Source organism: Labeo rohita, chromosome 19, assembly GCF_022985175.1.
Source record: "Labeo rohita strain BAU-BD-2019 chromosome 19, IGBB_LRoh.1.0, whole genome shotgun sequence".
NCBI lineage: Eukaryota > Metazoa > Chordata > Actinopteri > Cypriniformes > Cyprinidae > Labeo > Labeo rohita.
The window spans coordinates 20,545,004-20,567,307 of NC_066887.1; the positions used below are offsets into that span (position 1 = coordinate 20,545,004).

The 22,304-nt window shown below is 36.7% G+C and overlaps 1 protein-coding gene across 1 annotated transcript; it reads left to right on the plus strand.

Moving 5' to 3' along the window:
* Nucleotides 1-279: 279 nt before the first annotated feature.
* grinaa (glutamate receptor, ionotropic, N-methyl D-aspartate-associated protein 1a (glutamate binding)) lies at nucleotides 280-18,491 on the plus strand. The gene is made up of 7 exons (XM_051137019.1): nucleotides 280-416; nucleotides 10,721-11,085; nucleotides 12,210-12,328; nucleotides 12,942-13,142; nucleotides 13,325-13,453; nucleotides 13,694-13,837; nucleotides 16,627-18,491. Exons 2-7 carry the CDS (start codon nucleotides 10,743-10,745, stop codon nucleotides 16,774-16,776), a joined length of 1,086 nt encoding a protein of 361 aa, XP_050992976.1. The 5' UTR covers nucleotides 280-416; nucleotides 10,721-10,742; the 3' UTR covers nucleotides 16,777-18,491.
* The last annotated feature ends 3,813 nt before the right edge of the window (nucleotides 18,492-22,304 follow it).

Below are 22,304 nucleotides of genomic sequence, written 5' to 3' on the forward strand. Positions count from 1 at the left end.
CCTAGAATAGCATTTCCCTTCATGTAATTTTTAAGCCCATTTCTCACTGTCAGCACTCACTACTGAGAAACTCGGGCATTTTCTTTCTCCTCCATATATCTGTTAAATTCTATCTTTTAAAAACATATATTCGACTAGTGTATATATTTGTAGAACATTCTAGCAATTACGTAATGGGAGAGTCTCTGCATTTAATTCCCATCTGTACAGTGCGAAGATGTTTCTCTAGAGTCATGTGACTTCTCACAAACGTCACCATCACACGGTCAGGCTGTGATAGAGTCGCGGTGGGCGTGGCTAACGGATCAGAGCAGACAAGCATTCTGCAGCTAACGTCAACACAAACACGGACTCTGTTTCTACTGTTGTTTAATAAACAAACGTTGCATTTTGCTGCGCTTCTCATAAACGAAGGGGTAAGTCAATTTGTCTCAATTTTCTGTCAGCGCGTTGCATTTGCTAATTTCTCAGCAAATATTGTTGAATTACGCAGGTGGATGGACATGGCGCTCGTGTTGTCATGGTGTTGTTTGGTGCGCCAGATTACGGTTTATGTTTTCACGCGAATAAATGTTTAAGGTCAGCTCTGTCAACTCACATTTCTGTCGTTTCTGAGATATCGTTTTTTGTGCTGTAATCTGCTACGATTGACATGATATGTTACAACAAACGTGGCTGTTTGGTTCATATATTATACTAACGTTACATGCGCAGCGGGCCATCCCGTTATACCAGCGACAGATTAACACAGATTTATTGTTAGGTTAACCCACTCCAGTTTAGACTGAGCTAATAAAAAGGCTTACTTATGTAGATTTTAGTTTAGTTTTTTGAATAGTTTTCCTGTCATAAATTGTGTTGCTGAATGGAAGAAAGTGTGGTATTTAAAATGTATTTTAATGAGTCCCAAATGGCTCGTTAAAACGGTTTCTTTAAACCTCTTGAGTTTATATATTAAATCCTAAGTAACTGGAGACCCCATCTACAAAACGTTTGTTGTGGGTACTAGTTAACCGTAATATAATAATAGCGTTAGTAACGTTAGTTCAGTTTAAATGGAGTGGCAAATCGCATAATTTGTGGCAAGCTGTTTTAACTTTTATTCTTAACCAACCAGTGTTTTTTTATGTTACTGCTACTTATTTTTAATTACTAGAAGTTATCCAATAGTGACAAATACGTTGTTCAGTTTCACCAATTACTAAATACAATTACTTATTATTGACATTAAATACTAATACTTCCCCGCTGGGGGAAAAACTGGTGAAGCTGAAATAGATACTAATAGCTGTTGGTAATATTACTAGTACCTATTTAATACTAAATTGTAAAACTTGTGCGAGAAGGAACTGTAATACATATGACGCTTTTCCACTGCATTGTATGACTCGGAACGTCTCAGTTTGGCTCATTTTACGTGGGCTCGCTGGGTGGGTTTGCTTTTCCACTGCTTTTCCACTGCTTCAAAGTGGGTGGGATTACAGACTGTTTGCTATAGTTGTGCCGCCACCTCGACTACTGACCACAAAAAAGCCATTTCTTTTTTCAGATTGCGTGGAATGGTTGTTTAAAGCAAGTTGTTTAAAAATTTGTGCAGACAAATGAAGTTGCGGTGGCTGTTGCTGACTATTTAAATCTAGTAGGTTTACATTTACATTTATTCATTTAGCAGACGCTTTCATCCAAAGCGACTTACAAGAGGGGAATACGTCAAGCGATTTGTCCTAAAGAGGCTAAACGACTTAGGAAGTGCTCATAGTACCATAAAACAGGCATTGTTCAGATAAGTACAAGCTAGAAAGGGAAAAGAGTAGAATAAAATTTTTTTTTTACGTCAAATAGTTTAGAAAGAGATGAGTTTTCAGCAGTCGCTTGAAAGTTGTTAGGGAGCTGGCATTCCGGATAGCGGTGGGAAGATCATTCCACCAGCCAGGAACGGTGTAAGAGAAGGTTCTGGAAAGTGATTTTGTGCCTCTTTGTGATGGTACGACGAGGCGTCGCTCACTGGTAGATTTCAGACTTCTGCAGGGAGTGTAGATTGGTAGCAGTGAGTGGAGGTAGACTGTTCTGTAAGCAAGCATCAGTGTCTTGAATTTGATGCGAGTGCAACCGGAAGCCAGTGCGGGGTGATAAAGAGAGGTGTGACATGGGCCCTTTTGGGGTCGTTGAAGCTCAGTCGTGCTGCTGCATTCTGATTCATTTGTAGAGGTTTGATTGTGCATGAAGGAAGACTGGCTAGAAGAGCATTGCAGTAGTCCAGCCTAGAGATGACCAGGGCCTGGACAAGAAGTTGTGTGGCCTGCTCTGTTAGAAAGGGCCTGATCTTTTTGATTTTGTGTAATGCAAACCTGCAAGATCGAGCAGTTTTAGCTATATGGTCTTTGAAAGTCAGCTGGTCATCAAAGACTACACCAAGATTTCTGGCAGAACTTTATGGGGTAATTGTTGATGAACCTAAATGGATGGTGAAGTCATGCTGTAGAGTCGGAGTGACAGGGAAAACAAGGAGCTCAGTCTTTGCCAGGTTTGGTGTCTTATTTCGCAAATCCAATGATGCCGGTAGTGAGAATTCGCTCTGACCGATCAGTCATCTGCAGTGTTTACATGTCGTATTTTAGTATCAGTGCAGCTTGCTTAGGTGGTACTAAAAAAAGTACAAGGTACTAGGTACTGTACACGGTGGAAAGACCCCCCCCAAAAGGTGAGCCATACCACGCAGTGGAAAAGCCCCAATAGTACATACCATTCACTATTGGAATAAGTACTACTGCTTTATCTAATAAATAAGTATTGCTATCTAATGAATTTTGAAATATTTATAGCTAAATTGGGAGCTAAATTTGGCTTAATTGTTAGTATAAAAATAAGTGCTAGTAAGTTGCAAAGGGATAAATGCTTAAACAGCTTGCCATACACAGTCTGTCATGATTTCTTTTTGGCAAGCAAAAGGACAGGTGCAGTCCTATTCAAATACATGCTTGTTAACATGCAGACAAGACAAACAACTGGAAAACCCACAGCGTGTATCTAATCTGCAAGACTTTGATAACCACAGCCTCTTCCTTTCAGCATGACTTTGCATTTTATTGACATTGATCATGTGCTTATGCTTACTGGAGCATAATATGCATTAAGTCCAATGAGCTTTATCATAGGGAATCCTTGTAATATTTTATTAATTTTATTTTCTCTAAAATTGATGTTCTCTTATCTCACTATCTGCCAAGTCACCACCTACTCCCTTTCCTGGATAACGTTCAGGCCTACTCATCATCCCTTTCTACCCGTCTCAGCAAATTATGCAGCTCGATACCCACATCCATTTCCACAGCCTTGCTTAAACCTTGATTATTTGTTTCTTGTCACTGTTACATTGTGCACGGTTTTTCTGTTTCTGCAAATTTTATACAGTTTTTCAAACAATAGGTGTTGGCGATCTGTCTTGTAGTTGAAGAATAGGTTTTCTGTTTTCTGTTGGGCACAATGTTTAAGGCCTGGTGATTTTCAGCTGACCAAATGCTGAAGTTTTTCATTCATTTGATAGACAATTGCAAATCTCTATTCAGCCACTCTTCAAAGTCTTTAACCATATTGGATTTATCTCAGTTCCTGTGCATTGGTTAGCTGCCATAATGTGCTCATGCATGCATGCAAATGCACTCTGTAACCAATGCAAACTGAGCTGCTGTACGTGCAGCCTTAAACTGCATCAGTTTATTTTGCATAATGTTATTGCAATTTAATCTATTCCATTCAGTGTAGTGTAAAGGCACAGTCTCCATATCATATGGAAGCATAATTTTTTAACTTCACGCATATTCATCCACATAGAAATAAAATGCTGAGATGGTGATTTAAAGCTAGAATCTGCATCTTCCATGCACATTTGGAAAATGCTTTGGAGAAATGTGAATGAATTTGACATGGGTCCATAGATTACCGAATGGAGTAAATATCCATGGAAATAATTGAGACACACATCTGCTCTAGAACTTTCTGAGACTTTTAGGGAAAACATAAATTGTCCGTTGACCATTTTTTAGCTGGTGATTTAAAACTTAGTGTTTTTCAGAACATCATGGAATATACACTACTGTTCTCTTATATGCTCATTATGGCTGCATTTATTTAATCATAAATACAGTAAAACAGCAATATTATGCATTGTTAAAATTTAAAATAACTTTCTATATTTAATATATTTTCAAATGTAATTATTAATTTGAAATATATTTTTTGTAACAATGTAAAACTTTTACTGTCACTTTGATCAGTTTAATGCTGCTTAGTAATAGTATGTGACCCTGGACCACAAAACCAGTCATAAGACTTAAGACTGGTTTTGTGGTCCAGGGTCACATGTATTTCTTAAAAAATAAAAAACGTACAGACCCCAAACTTTTGAACGGTAGTGTTAGTAGAGTATTGTATTTTTAAAAACCACAATGTATGAATTGGAAGGCTGTGAAATAAGAAAAAAGAGTTTGTACGAATTTTATGCTTCACTTATTTACATTTTAGTTTTTGCTTAATCTGAATTATTTGTATTTGCCATTGTTTCTCATAGCCAAGTTTGTTGTTTTGAGTGCTGTGGCTCCCAAATACAGTTTATCCCAGTTTTTTTATGTAAGATTAAAGAAGTTAAATATGCAAACAGATTTAGGTTTAGGTATGTAACCCTGTTCACTAATGCTTAGTGATTTGTGCAAGCTGTGAGGTGTTTGGCTCATTGAAGCAGTATTCCTTCCATATAATTCCCTCCATGAACCACTTCAGCAGCAGCCAAGTAAAGTGCCTGATCATTTATTCACCACATGTCACCTAAGAGGATTTTTCTCCTTTTGTAACCCTTCCTAGACTGAATTGAATCACCAGTTAGGACAACAGTCCTCAGAGACCTCTCTTTCCTACACGTTTTTGTGAATTGCGTTGACATCTGAATCTATTTCATTACTGTTACAAGTTTAGCAACTTCTAAAAATAATTTTTCATCTCTTTGTTTGGTTATTTCAAATTCGATTTCTTTTATAAAATCTTGAGTCTTCGATATATGTCTCCTTATATCATCATCAATACACACATGTTCCGATTTCATGTCATTAATGATTAAAATGAGTGTTAACAAGCAAAATTTGAAGCACAGTTTCTTTAAATGTGACTTGAGAATTCTGATTAATTAGCTGCTATAGTAACCCAAAAATGAGGTAAGCAATAAAACTATAAATCAATGTGTTTATGATTATGGTAGTAAATTAAAATAATCTGATAACATATACCAGTTTGCAAAATCAAGCAAGTTGACACTGTTTTTGTACAGCTAAAATAACTGGAAGCCACTGACACCGGAAGCATCGCACATTCACAAGTTAAAAATGTCTGCACCTGTTCTTGTGTTAAAAATAAGGTGTATAAATATAAATAAAAACGAAGTTTGTCTCTGCAGGAATAACATAAAATTCTAACTTGTTACTTTTTAGCAAATTCCCTTCATAATTGTAAACATATTATCATGGTTAAGATACATGTTTCATTTTGTTGTTCTCATTGACACATTTGATGTTGTCTACTGACTTTGAATGCGTCGACACTCTGAGAAATTAAGGTTCCCTATTGATATCTATGTTTTCATGAAGATTCTTTAACATCCATGGCACCTTTCCATTCCACAAAAGGTTCCCCCAATGGTGCGTTCACACCAGACGCGACTTGCACGAATAAATTGCGCTATTTGCGCATAGTTGGACGCTTGAACACTTTGAGTTTCCTCGCTTCAGTCGCTTCATTCATCAACATGTTTACATTGTTTTTAAGCTCTTTCAGTAGCTGGGGTCTACTTAAAGCCTCAAAGACATCAGGGGTAAAGTATAGCGAACGAAGATGCGGGTCTTTAGGAAGTTTTAATTGTCCACAGGTATCTTCCATTCTTCTTCTTATCGCTAGGAAAGCAGTGAAGACTTAGATCGCTTCTCTTGTTGCCCTTTGACTGAAAATTTTAACCAAAAGCTGCAGAATATGGCATCATGTCTCTATTTTATTTTATCAATTGTGTAATCTGAGTTGTGTTGCAGTAAAAATATAGCAACAGATAGTGCTAGTATCTCACTGAGTGCAACCGTTATACATAATCAAAATAATGGTGCACCCCCACATTTTAAGTGAAAGCTTAAAAATGTATCAGCATCAAGGAATGACTAGTCAGCTGACGAACATGCGCGTCACAAGATTTCTCACAAATTTACTTTTAAATCAGACTTTATACCACATACATCAAATCCCTGATTCTAAATGTATTTGCCTTAGGAGTAGATGTTTTGATGTTTGATGTCCTTTTTAAGGAATTTTAAGTTTGTTTACTGCTTAAAGACATGAGTTGTTATTGATTAAAGACTCTTCATAGCTAATCTAATAAGTCATAGATGTAAAGCTCTGGTTTGAAGTAATTTCATTCTCACTGAACTCAGTGGTTTCATTTTTCATTTCCAGTGAAACTCCCTAGGCGAGTCGTAAACATGAATCTGTGGAAACCCTTCCAGCTGAGCTAAATAAAGTATGCTAGAATATGTCAGGGTTAAATGTCTAAAATAACAGCTCTCAAACTTGACTGATTCTTAAAAAGTGCAGTGATCTAATAGCAACCAGCAGCACAGATCTTTAGCAACATTTTAAAGAAGTCCACTTCCAAAACAAAGATTCACATATAGTATACTCACCCCATTGTGATCCAAGATGTTTATGTCTTTCTTTCTTCAGTCGTAAAGAAATTATGTTTTTTTGAGGAAAACATTTCTGCATTTTTCTCCATATAATGGACTGGTATGGTGCCCCGATTTTGAACTTCCAAAATGCAGTTTAAATGTGGCTTCAAACGATCCCAAATGCAGTTGTAAACGATCCCAGCCAAGGAAGAAGGGTCTTATCTAGTGAAATGATCGGTTATTTTCATTAAAAAAAATACAATTTAAATACTTTTGAATTTTCAAACGCTCGTCTTACCTTTCTCTCCATGAACCCTGTCTATTCTGTCTCAAGACAGTTAGGATATGTCGAAAAACTCCAATCGTATTTTCTCCCTCAACTTCAAAAATCATTTAAAAATCATCCTACATCGCTGCAGAAGTTCCGACCCAGTCTTTGCGACGTGAACATGCAAAGAAGTTTAAACACCCTTAACGAAAAAAGGTAAAACAGCGATATAGGACGATTTCGAAGTTGAGGGAGAACATGAGGTGGGAGTTTTTTGACACCCTAACTGTCACGAACCGGAACAAAAACAGTCCAAAGCAGAGTAAGACAAGATGAGCGTTTGGCATTAAAAAGTATATAAATTGTATTTTTTAAAATGAAAATAACTGATCGTTTCACTAGATGAGATCCTTCTTCCTCGGGTGGGATCGTTTACAACCGCATTTGGAATCGTTTGAAGCCACATTTAAACTGCATTTTGGAAGTTCAAAATTGGGGCACCATAGCAGTCCATTATATGAAGAAAAATGTTGAAATGTTTTCCTCAAACTAATTTCTTTACGACTGAAGAAAGAAAGACATGAACATCTTGGATGACAAGGGGGTGAGTAAATTATTTATAAATTGTTGTTCTGGAAGTGGAATCCTTTAAGCTGCTTAATTTGGTTTGTGTAGTTTGAGAGATAAACAAACAGGGATGTTAATGAATGGAGAGCTTTCAACAATGCATAGATTTAACAGAGCACCCTGATGTGGTTTGCAGATTGCAGAATATAATAGCTTGGATGTTTCATCCTAAATACAACACTACAACAGCAAACACCAGTTATTACTTCTGTTTTGAGTGATTAATAGCTGGTGTTTTGAGTTAGAAAAATTAATAATTTTGGACATATTGCATATTGTGTAAAAGGATTCTGTATTTGTTAGGGAAAACGATGTGAAATTGCTTTATTTAATCCCTGCTGCTGTGAAGGCTGACAGTGGAAAACAGGCTGCTGAATATAACCTGGTCTTTAATGCTGGGCAGACCGCTGAGCTGAGATCAAGTCACATGGGATTTGGCATCCACAGTAAATGGGACAGTGTTGCATAACTGCTGTTATACAGTGAAGTCCCTTAAAGAGGACAGTGCTTATTCATAGTGACATTCATTTTTTAATGTTATAATATGTGTTAGAAAGTCATTATGTTATGATGACTAACTTGCCTTATTGTTTTTTCCCTTTATTTTACAATTTATAAAAAGTAGTTTTATTAACATCCTTATAAATTGATTACAAATTGATAGGCCAAGCTAATTTCCTCTGTTTACATTTATATTAACCTTTCTCATCTAACACTTACTTTTTAAACATTAATAATTCAAAAACACTATTAAAGGATTTCACTTCCAGAATACAAAAATTCTAATAATTTACTAACCCCCATGTTATCCAAGATGTTCATGTCTTTCTTTCTTCAGCTAAAAACATTCCAGGATTTTTCTCTATGGGAGCCAGTGGGTTGAAGATCCAAATTGCAGTTTGATGTGTCACAATAATCTGTCATTTTCTAAAAAAAAAAAAAAAAAAAAAAAAAATTACATTTAGATCATTTTACACCACAAATGCTTGTCTTGCCGCTCTGCGATGTGCATCTACGACTTCACACGTTATGTTGGAAAGGTCACGCGTGGTCAATTCTTCATCTGTGTACTTTGGTTTAAAAAGGTAGGGTAGGGCAAAAAACTCTGTCTCATTTTCTCCTTCAACTTCAAATTTGTCCAACATCAATGTTTTACACTTTTTTTGTAAAGGCTTATTGACTTTCTTTACATATCTGCTTTGTAAACACTGGGTCGGTACTTTTGCCTATACGTCACGCATGACCTTTCCAACATGACTACGTAATATGTGAAGTCAAGCTAGTGCAAGATGAGCATTTGTGGTATATAAAAGTATATACTTTTTATTTTTTTTTTAGAAAAAAACTGATTGTTTTGCTAGATAAGACCCATATTCCTCAGCTGGGATCATGTAGAGCCCTTTAAAGCTGCACTGAAACTGCAGTTTGGACCTTCAACCTGTTGGCCACCATTAAAGTCCACTATATGGAGAAAAATCCCAGAATGTTTTTCTCAAAAACCTTAATTTCTTTGTGACTGGAAAGACATGAACATCTTGGATGACATGGGGTGAGTAAATTATCAGGAAATTTTTATCCTGGAAGTGAACTGATCTTTTAAGTGTAGTCTTTTAACATCTTTAAATGAATATTTTTCATACTGTACATTATAATGTTAAATTGTAGCATTTAAAATGATTCTTTTTAATTTAGTGCTTTATTTTTTATTTATTTAGATATAAAATCCAAACAATACAATTCTGTAATATAATTTTAAATGTTGTTTTTGTAGGTAAACATACTATGTGAACATCTTTAACCTTTCTGATACGTATTGCAGTTTTTTTTTTGTTGTTATCTTTTTGCTTCTCATACATAAGCTCTGCTCATGTTTTGACATTTGACAAATTTTTTATTCCATTACATTATGCTCCGTTTAGCTTTTTAAACGCACAAACATGTTGTGTGTGGACGACCCCTTAGAAGCAAGAAGCTTGTCATTTACAGACTTGATAGCTTCTTTTTATAGTCACACTTCTGACACCTTTAAATGAATGGGTTTCCCCACCAACTCATGCTTTCAGATGCACCCACTGCATTTACTTCAACATCAGTGTCCATAACAACCCCCTCTATTAGCTGCACAGCCCAGGTTACCGGGAAGCTGTTGAGAACCTACAATCATTGGGACTCCTTGCTTTCTCAATGAGAAACTGCAACCCACAAAGCTCTGAATCACTTTCAGTAATGCAGCGCTTGTGAAGTAGGATACCAAATAACTTCCTAAACATTTGGATAATGTGTGGGTTTCCAAAAGGTTTTTGAGTTGTTGTTTTTTTTCTCAGTATTCAGTAGTAATTCCCACTGAATCATGCCCCTTTTGCCTTCTGGCGGCCCCTTTTTTTTTGAAATGCACCATTATTCAGTGGACTGAACTGAATCTTTGAGTAAACAGAGCTGGATTGTTCACTTGCGGTTTGTCCAGTTAGAGTTGTTTTCATCAGATCATCACAGCTTACTTATGCTTTGTCCATATACATTTTTAGGATTTATAACTCCTGCACAAACTACTTTGAAAATATCAAGTAGTTAAATATGAAAGTTTTTTTTTTTTTTTTTGCTTTGACCTCAATTTTTTAATAAAAAATCAGCCAAACTTTAGACTTCCCTCTGGTTAGGCATGCTGAGCTTCTCTAATCATTTAGTCAGCTTAAAAACACTTTTTTTATGAATCTGTATGTTAAAATACGGAAAAAAAGATTTGATGCTACTTTGTTTTCATCATGATTTTAATGTAGCTATCACTTTACAAATGCAGCTGCACTGCATATTGAAACTAGTCAATTATAGTATTATTTTTATATCAAAGTAATATCAGATTGTTTAGTCCATTTAAATTAGATCAAATTAGTAGATTATTTTATCCACTATTTGTGTAATTGTGTGCTTGTTAGAGTATCAGGTTGTTAGCTTAGCAACATGCTAACATCATACTTTATTGAAATCAACTATTTCAATACTACTAAATAACTGCATTCCAAATTGGTTACTTATGAATTTCTATAATGTTTAGGATGCTGCTTTAGTTTTGTAGTGTTACTGGTGACATTACTTTTACATTTTAACATTTCTGTTTTTCTGTCAATATCAGGAATCCAGTGAGGGAAGGAGATATGTCCCAGGACAAGCCAGCCTACCCTATAATGGGGGAGAACAACCCCCTTCACAACAATGTCTATGGGCCCCCCAAAACTGATGCCTTTGGAATGCCTCCACCCAACTATAGTCAGGGACCTGGGGCACCTCCATATGCGGCACCAGGACCCTATGGCCAGCCCGGTTACGGCCAACCTCCAGCACCAGGGTTCGGCCCTGGTCCGTACCCACAGATGCCATATCCACAGATGCCATACCCACAAGGGCCCTACGCTCAGGGGCCCTATGCTCAGGGGCCATACCCTCAGAGTCCATACCAGCAGGGGCCTGGCCAGCCTGCCTTTGGTGTAGATCCTAATGGTAAGTACCATTAGGAAATTTCCAGACAACTTGAGACTCAATATTGATACTTAAAGGGATAGTTCACCCAAAAATGAAAATTCTGACATTAATTGCTCACCCTCATGGCGTTTCAAACCCGTAAGACCTTTGTTCATCTTCGGAACACAAATTAAGATAATTTTGAGCTTTCTGACTCATGCATAGACAGCAACACAACTGACATGACGTTGAAGACCCAGAAAGGTAGCAAGGACATCATTAAAATTGAACTTGTTACATCAGTGGTTCATCCATAATATTCTAAAGTTACGAGAATACTTTTTGTGTGCAAAGAAAACAAAAACAAAGACTTTATGAAACTATTTCTTAATAGCTTCATAACATTACGGTTGAACCACTGATGTCACATGGACTATTTTAACAATGTCCTTACAACTTTTCTGGGTCTTTAACATGTCAGCTGTGTTGCTGTCTTAGCTCTTGGATTTCATCAAAAACATCTTAGTTTGTATTTCGAAAATAAACAAACGTCTTATGGGTTTTGAATGACATGAGGGTGAGTAATTTATGACAGAATTTTCATTTTTGGGTGAATTATCCCTTTGAGGATTTTGCTAGAAAATGTTGTACACAGGTTGAGCGATAAGCCTTAGTGTTACTCTCTTAAGAGTAGTGAGTGTTGTCCCTGCTGAGTTCAGGTGTTGTCAGGTCGAATTACCATGTTTAGTCGGTGTGCTCTGTCCTCCTGAGGGTTATTCAAGGTGAAGTGCTTTGCCTGAGCGATTCAACAAAAGGTTGCTAGCTCTGTGAGGGCTAAAAATGTATAATTTGTTCCTTTCTTACCTCATCCCTAGTCCCTGCTGTAACAATTAGGATGTCTTTTCAGTGGAATTATTACAGGGTTTTCCTGGTGCTGCTGGTGTAGATGCTATAAAATGCACCTTCCTTTCCAAACCTATAAAACTGTTCAAATCTGTCCCGTACTTCAGTTTTCCATTTCTGCTGTGTTTTATTGAACGAACATACTGGATGGATTTACATTCACATTGGAAATACATTAGAATGTTGTGAGGGCTCTAACATGTATTAGATTTCATTCATCACATGCATTATTTGCATTTGTTTTTTTTGTTTTTTGACAGCTTCTATGGACAGCCCTGGATACCACGGTGGAGACGGACCCCCATCTTACTATGGCAATGATGAGTTTGCAAACTCTGGTTGGGAAGATAAAAGTATCCGACAGGCCTTCATTAGAAAGGTAAGCAGAAAGGGATTCAGGTGGTGTCTTTATTTATTTATTTTTTTATTTATTTGATTTGAAATTAATTTGTAGAAAGTCCAGTAATCAAGGTAAAATGATCAAGAATGGAACCTTGTCACATTTCCAGGGTTCTCAGAAGCAGAAGTTGTCATAGTTGGGTTACTTAAGTAAACTTTTATGGTGTTGAATGAAAGAACACAGCGAATATGTTTTTTTTGTTGTTGTTGTTGCTGCATTTCCATATGCTTAAAGGGATAGTTCACCCAAAAAAAAAAATTCTGTCATTAATTACCTTTCAAACCGGTTCCTAAAACTTACGTTCCAAACCCATAAGACCTTCGTTCATCTTCAGAACACAAATTAAGATATTTTTGATGAAATTTGAGAGCTCTCTGACCCTGCATAAACAGCGACGGCATACCATGTTCAAGGGCATTTAACATACATTTATTTATTACAGAACGGTATACACACAGATAAATGACCAATATGTGTATTTAAACTGGAAAGAATGAAGCACTTTAACAAATGGTCTTATCAAATATGTAAATATTGTATGTAGCAGTATAATGTGTTACAGAAAAACACTGTTTTGTTACTCTCTTCTCAGGTGTTTATGGTCTTGACTGTGCAGCTGTTGATCACCTTCTCTTTTGTTGCCGTTTTCACCTTTGCAACCGACGTCAAAGTGTTTGTACGGAGAAATCAGTGGACGTACTATGTGTCCTACGCCATCTTCTTTGTTTCACTGATCGTTCTCAGCTGCTGTGGAGAGTTTCGCCGCAAACACCCATGGAACCTTGTGGCACTGGTACAACTGCCTATACTTGCACATTATTTTGTGTTTTTATTCTACACTGTACAACAAAATGCAGTAATGTTTTTATATTAATTGTGTTGAAACATTAGTTGTTTGGAATATGTTAAATGTGTTTGTAAATAGTTAACTGTTGTACTGATTGACGCATTTCTGTATTTATTTCTCTTTCTCAGTCCATTCTGACCCTTAGTCTGTCCTATATGGTTGGAATGGTTGCCAGCTACTATGATACAGATGCAGTTATCATGGCAGTGGGCATAACTGCGGTGGTCTGCTTCACAGTTGTGCTTTTCTCACTGCAGGTTTGTTTGCTCACTACCGTTTTTCTTCCTTTTTTATTTTACACACACTTAGTTCAACATCTCATGATTGTAATAACATGTTCAGATTTAAAATGTGTAGTTCATGCCATGGTTCCATTCAACGGAAGTGGAATTAGTTTCAGAGCTTTTGTGCTAGGCAGTTTTATCATGCATCCTTTGCATCCTTTGCATGTGGTAACAACCACTGACTGACATTATGCTTCTTTTTTTCAAAAATAGAGCAAATATGACTTCACTTCCTGCTGGGGTGTTCTTTTTGTCTGTCTGATTGTCCTGGTCCTGGCCTCTTTCCTCTGCATCTTCATCCAAAACAAAATTCTCCACATTGTCTACGCCTCGCTCGGGGCCCTGCTGTTCACTTGTGTAAGTACCAATACCTTAATATCCTTTTAAAAAATATTTTTTTTCTGATCTTCAACATTTTTTTTAGTTGCATGAATGATGACTTTTAAACCTTTGGCATTTTAGCTGTCAATTTATTGAAAAGAAGTTGTACATCTAAGCTTATCTTTCACTGGTTAGATTTAGTTTGCTTTTTTCTTTTCATCTCTTCAGCAAAACAAAAAAATTAGACTTTAAAAAAGACATTGTATTGTGACTTTCCCCCACCACTGTTTTCAAAAAACAAAGGTTTTTCAAGTGCCAAGATAGAACACAACAGTGATTAGGGATGAGGTTGCGTTGCTTTGTCCGTGGTCTGGACTAATGGCTGGACTGGGTCTTTGATATTAAACATAAACGGTGTATTCACACCAGGAAGGTCCACTAGTTCACTTGCTTTGGTCTAGACCAAATACAATGTTGTTTTTTTTTTTTTTTTTTTTTTTTTTAAAGTGTGGTTTGCTTTCACACTGCCCTTTTTGGTCTGCACCCGAGTACGATTGCTGTATTCAAGCCTGCCCAAAAGATCTGCACTAAGGGTGGAAACAAACTTGAGTTTGATTCAAATGAACCAAACAAGACCGGTGTGAATACACCCAAAGATTAAATGACCAATTGATTAAAAAGAAACAAAAGTAAAAAATAAGATTTATAGAGTTTGGATGGCTTTTTTTGATCAATAGCTTGCTGCTTTGGTGAACATATATCTTTCACAAGTGGAAACCTGAACTTGCTATTATATTTTGATTGTTTGCTATTAAAGTCATCATCCTTTGTCAAAACAGTGTAAGAATCGTTATGTCTTTGTAGGGTACATGTAAAATGGTTTACCATCTGTCTTAAACTGGGTCACAAAACTTGGGCTTATTTGAAATGTCCAATTTTCCAGTCTGTCTGGCTAAATAAAATCTTATGTCTTTTGGAGCAGTGAGATTTTAAGCATTTGGAACTAAAATTGTTGGGCCATCAGGAAATTACAGTAGAGTTCTTGGATAAAGCCTTCAGAAAATTATGATGTGCAGAACCTGTCAAAAGTTCTGTTTGGTAAGGGTTTTTTTTTTTAATGTTTATGAAATAAGTCCCTTATGCTCACCAAGGCCACATTTATTTGATCAAAAAATACTGTAAAGACAGTCATATTTTGAAATATTATTACAATTAAAAATAACCTTTTTTCTATTTGAATATATTTTAAAAAGTCATTTATTCCTGTGATAGCAACGCTGAATTTTCAGCAGCCATTACTTCGAGCTTCAGTGTCACATGATCCTTCAGAAATCATTCTAATATACTGATTTTGTGCTTAAGGAAAATTTCTTATTATAATCAGTGTTGAAAACAGCTGTGGTGCTTTTGATACATTGATACATTTTTTTTCAGGATTCTTTGATGAATAGAAAGTTCTAAAGAACAACATTTACTTAAAAAAAAAAAAGTTACTGGCTGCAGACTTTTAAATGGTATAGTGAACTGTTGCAGTTAAGCAGGATACAAATCCAGTGAATTTCATGTATTATTTGCTGATGATTTAAAGGGATAGTTCACCCCAAAATGAAATTTACTAACCCTCAAACCATCCTAGGTGTATATGACTTTCTTTTTTCAGACAAATAGAATCAGAGTGATATGAAAAAAATGTCCTGGCTCTTTCAAGCTTTATAATGGCAGTGGTGGTAATATTCAATAGTCCAACAGAAGTCCAATAAAGTGCATCCATCCATCATAAAAAGTGGCCCACATGACTCTGGGGGGTTAATAAAGGCCTCCTTATGTGAATCAGTGTGTTACGTAAGAAAAATATCCATATTTAAAACTTTGTAAACCGTAATCTTTAGCTTCTGCTAACTGTCACTCACATTTTACGAGAGAGTGGTGTTCCAGTGGATAGCTGATAATGTAGGACAGAAGTAACGAACATGGAAGTGCAGAGATGAGAGCATAACAAAACACCAGTCATGAATTAGCAGTACAAAACGAGGATTTGTTAAGAAAGAGTTTGTCTGAACTAAACAAAGGAACTTTGCTTCCTGTGCTTCTGTAAACAAAGATTGGTTCTTGCAAGACTAGCATATTCTCACCGAAGCTTACGCTACACCTACGTCATCCACTGGGATGCCACTGTCTGGTGACCACACATACGACAGTCAGCACAAGCTATAGATTCTGGTTTATAATGTTTTAAATATACACATTTTTCTTACAAAAATGCATTGTTTCTCTTCAAGAGGCCTTTTTTAACCCTCTGGAGCCATGTGGAGTACTTTTTATGATAGATGGATGCACTTTATTGGACTTTAAAATCTCAGCAGCCATTCACTGCCAGTGTAAAGCTTGAAAGAGCCAGGACATTTTTAAATATAACTTTTGATTGTATTCATCTGAAAGAAGAAAGTTATATACACCTAGAATGGCATGAGGGTGAGTAACATTAATTTTTGCATGAACTTTCCCTGAATAAAACATGAGTGGTGCTGCACAAGTGCATTGTGCTGTGTGGTTTCTAGGGAGTTCTAAATTGTTGCTAGGTGGTTGGTCTCTATGATATTCTAGTCCCTAAATATTATCACTCAGTGTACACTCCATGTAATTCTATGAGATTTGTTTTTTTCAATCACCCACAAAGTGAAAATTGTATATAATGGCACACATCTCACAAACAAAGTAAAAGGAAAGATAAATGTCGTTTTCAATCCTTTGAAACCGTTCAGCTTGCTTTATTTCTAAAAGCGCAACATGGATGCGACACTCAGTGCTTGTTTGTTCTTTCACAGTTCCTGGCTGTGGACACCCAGCTTCTCCTGGGCAACAAGAAGTTGGCCATTAGCCCAGAGGAATATGTCTATGCAGCTCTTAACCTCTACACCGACATCATTAACATCTTCCTTTACATCCTGGCCATTGTGGGTCGTACCAAGGAATGAGTGCGCCCCCTACTGGGGAGAAGAGGGAAGTGCAGTACACTTTACACGGAATGATGTACCACCTCACATCTCATCACCTTTCCTCATATTCTTAATTTATTTGTCTTTCGCATTCCTGTATTTTAACATGTACAGGCTGATCAGGCCATAAGCTCTTTATCCAAATGAAAAATCAACCGGCAATTTATTTAGAAATTTAAGAACCCGTTTGAATGTAGTTCCTCTTACTCGCTCTGTCCTTCTTGTTAAAACCGCTTCTGTGGTTCTGGAGATGTGTAGCGTGATATGACTCAACAGTTGCATCAAAGGCATGGCAGAAATTTCACTCGACTAACCTTTGCACGTTGACAGTGAGAGAGAAAGAAAGAGTAGACTTCCAAGTAATGATCATTACTGATATGTGCACCACTAGTCAATAAAAAGTCTCTGCATGATAGTTTAACACAGCGAAGAATGTCAGACAGGCATAGATACTTCTCCAAACATTTGCATATATTCAGTAGCTGTAAATAGTCAAGTAAAGCTCAGACCCCTCTAGTTCTAGGCATGAATAGCTGAATATCTGGCTGTGCTGCTCACTAATGTGTGCGTTTCTATAACATAACATTACCGCTTTGCAACGTAACACCAAGATATATACACTCCAAGATGACAAACAGTTGACTGCATTGTCTACAGCGTAACTATGAGAAGTTACATAAAGCCTGTATATAGTTTTTTTTTCTTTTTTTTTCTTTTTTTTTTTTTTTTGAGAGGAAGGTGAGTTTGTGAGGTTGTCCTGACAATTAAAATCATTCCGAAGGTCAGTATTTGATGCTCAAACACTACATTACATGACTCTTTTCTCTTTCACACTGACTACTTTACTTTTTTTTTTTTTTTTTTTTTTTTTTTCATTAAGTAGATCATTTTCTTGTTTTGTTTGTGTATATATGTGTGTGAATGAGGGAAAGATATGTATTCCCTTATTTTAACGAATGTGAATGGAATATTGGATTATTTGATGCTTTGGAAATATCGCTAGTTGCATGTTATATTGCAAAAATGTTCCATGTGCTGGAAATTAACAGGATATTTCTAGGATAATTCTTGCATTTGATGTTTTTGTGGTTATTTATAAGTTATTTATTTAACTGCCAGAAGAAGGCTGCTGAGTAATGGATGAATTGTCATGAACATAGTAATATGGTTCATTTTAAATTGAAATTGTGATATATTTAAATCTAAAAAACAACAACAACATTGACAGGCATTTATTTAAGCATATTAGGCTAATTGCAGTATGTAAGGACAGATTTCTGTTTATTAAAACTGTATAATAAAAATACACACTCCACGTGGTTTCAGATGTGAATGTAAAATGGTTTCACAGCTAATTAGTTAACTCTTAACATTCACTGAAATGTCACGTACCCAGCGGAAATCTCCTGTCTTGCATGTGGAGCAATTGAACGCTGAACTGGCTGTGAAAGTCATGGGCTATGAAAAAATTGACTTGGGTGGTTTAACCCTTTTTTTTGTTTATTTTAATGAAATATGTGTGTTTATGACTAACTTCTGCATAAGTAAAGCTGTAGTGGATTGAGGTGTGTAGAGTGTGTTTGGGCTTTGTAGATCTCTTTGCATTGTACATTTGCATTAAAATGAAGTTATATTATATTCCTCTGCAGCCTGTTTGCTTTTCATTACAAAAATAAAATTAGAGGAAAACATTGCTTGAAGGTGTCATTTGTTGTACTTTTAGTAACATATTGCAAATCATATATGAAATGTCACATGATGTGAATTGTTGAAAATGGTTCCATGTTCCATGTGTAGTTACCAATGTCTAATAATACAGTTGAAGTCAAAAGTTTTCATACACCTTGCAGAATCTGCAAAATGTTCATTATTTTACCAAAATAAGAGGAATCACACAAAATGCATGTTATTTTTTTTTTATTTAGTCGTGACCTGAATATTTCACATAAAGGACGTTTACATATAGTCCACATTTTAACAGTTGAAATTATAAAAATGACCCTGTTTAAAATACAGTGTTGTAAATAAATGATCCACAGCCATTTTTTAGTGATAATTGTTTATGAGTCCCTTGTTTGTCCTGAACAGTTAAACTGCCTGCTGTTCTTCAGAAAAATCCTTCAGGTCCCACAAATTCTTTGTTTTTTCAGCGTTTTGTGTATTTACATCTTCTCCAACAATGACTTTATGATTCTGAGATTCATCTTTTCACACTGAGGACAACTGAGGGACTCATACGTAACTATTACAGAAGGTGCAAACGCTCACTGATGCTCCAGAAGGAAACAAAATGCATTAAGAGCTGGGGGGTGGAAACTTTATGAATTTGAAGATCAGGGTAAATTTACTTTACTTTGTTTTCTGGGAAACAAGTAAGTCTCTTTTGTAGCTTCTGAAGGACAGTTGTAAATGAAAAAAAAAAAAAGATATTTAGGTAAAATAAGAAAAATGTATACATCATCATTCTGTTCAAAAGTTTACACCCCTGGCTCTTAATGCACCGTTTCCTTCTGAAGCATCAGTGAGCGTTTGAACCTTCTGTAATAGTTGCATATGAGTCCCTCAGTTGTCATCAGTGTGAAAAGATGCATCTCAAAATCATACAGTCATTGTTGGAAAGGGTTCAATACACAAAAATGATGAAAAACCAAAGAATTTGTGGGATCCGAAGGATTTTTCTGAAGAACAGCATGCAGTTTAACTGTTCTGGACAAACAAGGGACTCATGAACAATTATCACTAAACAAAAGCTGTGGATCATTCAGGTCAGTACTAAAAAAATAAAAATAATGTGCATTTTGTATGATCCCTCTTATTTTGCAGATTCTGCAAGGTGTATGTAAAATTTTGACTTCAAATGTACATTGATAAAATTAGTCTTCACACTCGAAGTGCAAAAGCTGTTACTAAGGCAGTGAGGTACATATTTGTATTTGTAGAGATCTGGTACCTTAATGTACATATTAGTATCCAATATGTACAAAAGTGTACCTTTTGAAAAGGATCTGCCTCAGCTTTTGTATTTTTTTTGCAGAGAGTGTTGTGTATGGAAACATGTAAAGTTGACTCTAGTATTAGTGATTTATTTGTGATTTACTGTTTTTCTCATCATAGTTATAATCATGTAAAAATAGAGATTTTTTAGTTTTAATATTCCTCATTATTTGAAATTGTTTACTTTCAAATATGGTTTTACATGACCGTTAACATAAATGTGCAACAGTATTTGCTTCTGAAAGATACGTTATAAATAAATATACACATGCAATTTTTGTCAAAACAATAGCATATAATATTTATTTTTAGGAAGGAAATGCTCCAAAAATCCACCAAAAGGGACCTACAATGGAGGAAACATAACTTAAAACAGAGTGGCAGGTGATGTATAGGAAATATCCACATCATAGACAATATGATAAACTTAACAGCAACTTACCTGTGAACTTACCTCTTACTCAAATCAAGTGTAAAGATTTATTGTGTAAATCTTTATTAATTTATTAAGCAATTCCTGTAGCTGTTCTACTTAAGATGGTATTAAAAATCACTTTATATTAAACACGTTTTCATATGAAACTTTTAAACATTAAATGTGTTTTTTATGTTTTAATAGTCAAGACACTTGCATGCATTTCTCAGTATTTACATTGCACAGTTTTTATTTGTACAGAGAATTGTGCAGTGGGTTAAGGGTGAAGAGGATGTTTTGGGGAGGGACAATTCATTCAGAGGAGCGGTAGTGGCGGTTGTGCTTGTTGATCAGCAAGTGCTTCAGTTTTGGATCATTTGTATAGCGTTCAAGCAGCAACTCTTTATCTCGTCGCTCCTTTTCCTTCTGTATTTTCTTCTCCTCTTTTTTCTTGGCCTTCTCTTCTGCCCAGGTAAACAGAACAAGTGGCACTTTCCTTTTGCTCTTTGGCTCCTCCTGGACATTCACATGGTGCTGGGTCTCATTCTTGGGATGTTCAGGAGAGGTTACACAGAACAGCTTTATCATGTGCTCATCCATCTCCTTTTTCTGAGAGGCTTTATCTAAATGGCCTTCTATGGCCTTCGAGTCTAGCATTTCATAGGAGTCATCTTTCTCTTCCCCAAATCCCAGGACCTCCACCACTTCACTCGCCCACACTTCTTCCAGCACCTCACTGTCACTCTCCAACCAAGCAGACATTCTTGGATTGATTTCAGCCTCCAGCAGTCGGGGGCGTTCAGACTTAAGTAAGTCATAGGGCTGGATGGTCTTCCCTGTGTACTCCACATACTCGTTCTCCTCATCCTCTATATCAATGAGCATGAGTTGTGGAGGCGGCTCAAACAGTGAAGAAGTAGCTGGCTGAGGATTCAGCAGGCTGGGAGGAGACGCTTCATCTGAAGACTGTTGTAGTGCAACAACTTCATCGGGTGCAGGAGTGATGCTCGGAGGAACAGCCAGTCGTTTGGGAGGACTCACTTGGGAGCATCGCAGAGAAAACAGTTCATCAGATGCAGGAGTGGGGCTTGGAGGAACTGCCAACGGTTTTGGAGGATCCACTTGAAGAGGAGTACCTGGCAAGATCACTTCCTCAGGTGCAGTAGCTGGCTTTTGAGGATGCATGAGCCGTTTGGTCACTGGCGGAAAGGACTTGAAGCGAGTGGCTGGTAGAACAAAGTGTTTAGAGACACTTGGAGGATCCACTTGAAAAGGAGTACCTGGCAGAGTCACTTCCTCAGGTGCAGCAGCTGGTTTTCGAGGAGGCATGGATGGTTTGGTCACTGGTGGAAAGGGCTTAAAGTGCGCAGCTGGTAGAGCGGAGTGTTCAGAGACACTTGGAGGATCTACTTGAAGAGGAGTACCTGGCAGGGTCACTTCCTCAGGTGCAGCAGCTGGCTTTTGATGACGCATGGGCGGTTTGGTCACCGGTGGCAGGGGTTTGAAGCGAGTGGCTGGTAGAGCGAAGTGTTCAGAAACACTTGGAAGCACTGAAGGTTCTGCCTCTATTGGCTTTAAGACGGATGATCTCACTGGAGGATTGACTTGAGGTTTGACCTCCACAAGAAGTGGAGCTGGCTCAGTGGTCTTTCGTTCCTTCAGTTTTCTCTTCTTATTTTTCTTTTCTCCAGCCTCTCTATGCTCACTTTCGAGACTCTGAATCTCTCTGAGTTTGTCAGACTCTCTTTTTTTCTGCTGCACATGTCCTTTCTCCTTTATCTTGATCTCCTTTAGGCTAAGTGTCTCTCTTTCTTTTTCAGCCTTGTCTTTTTGACTTTCTTCCTCATTCCTCTCTCTCTCCTTCTTCACCTTTCTCTTTACCTGTCTTTCCTCCTTTTTCTCTGTATACTGTAAAAACGTTTTTTTTTTTTTCAAGGTTGTACATAAACATTGTTGCAATACATTTTACAAGACAATACAATTTCAGTCTTTGTATTTCAAAATAAAAGATTGATTCAACTTGATTGTTACTTGCAGTTTCGTTGTAATGAATTGTGAAATTTACTAGCAACTTTTGCATTAAAGTTATTTTGACATC

Excerpts from the sequence above, each read along its gene's own strand:
- grinaa (XM_051137019.1), top strand. The coding sequence starts at position 10,743 with ATGTCCCAGGACAAGCCAGCCTACCCTATAATGGGGGAGAACAACCCC. Across the intron at positions 11,086-12,209 it reads CTTTGGTGTAGATCCTAATG|CTTCTATGGACAGCCCTGGA; the intron begins GTAAGTACCATT and ends GTTTTTTGACAG. Across the intron at positions 13,838-16,626 it reads GGGCCCTGCTGTTCACTTGT|TTCCTGGCTGTGGACACCCA; the intron begins GTAAGTACCAAT and ends GTTCTTTCACAG.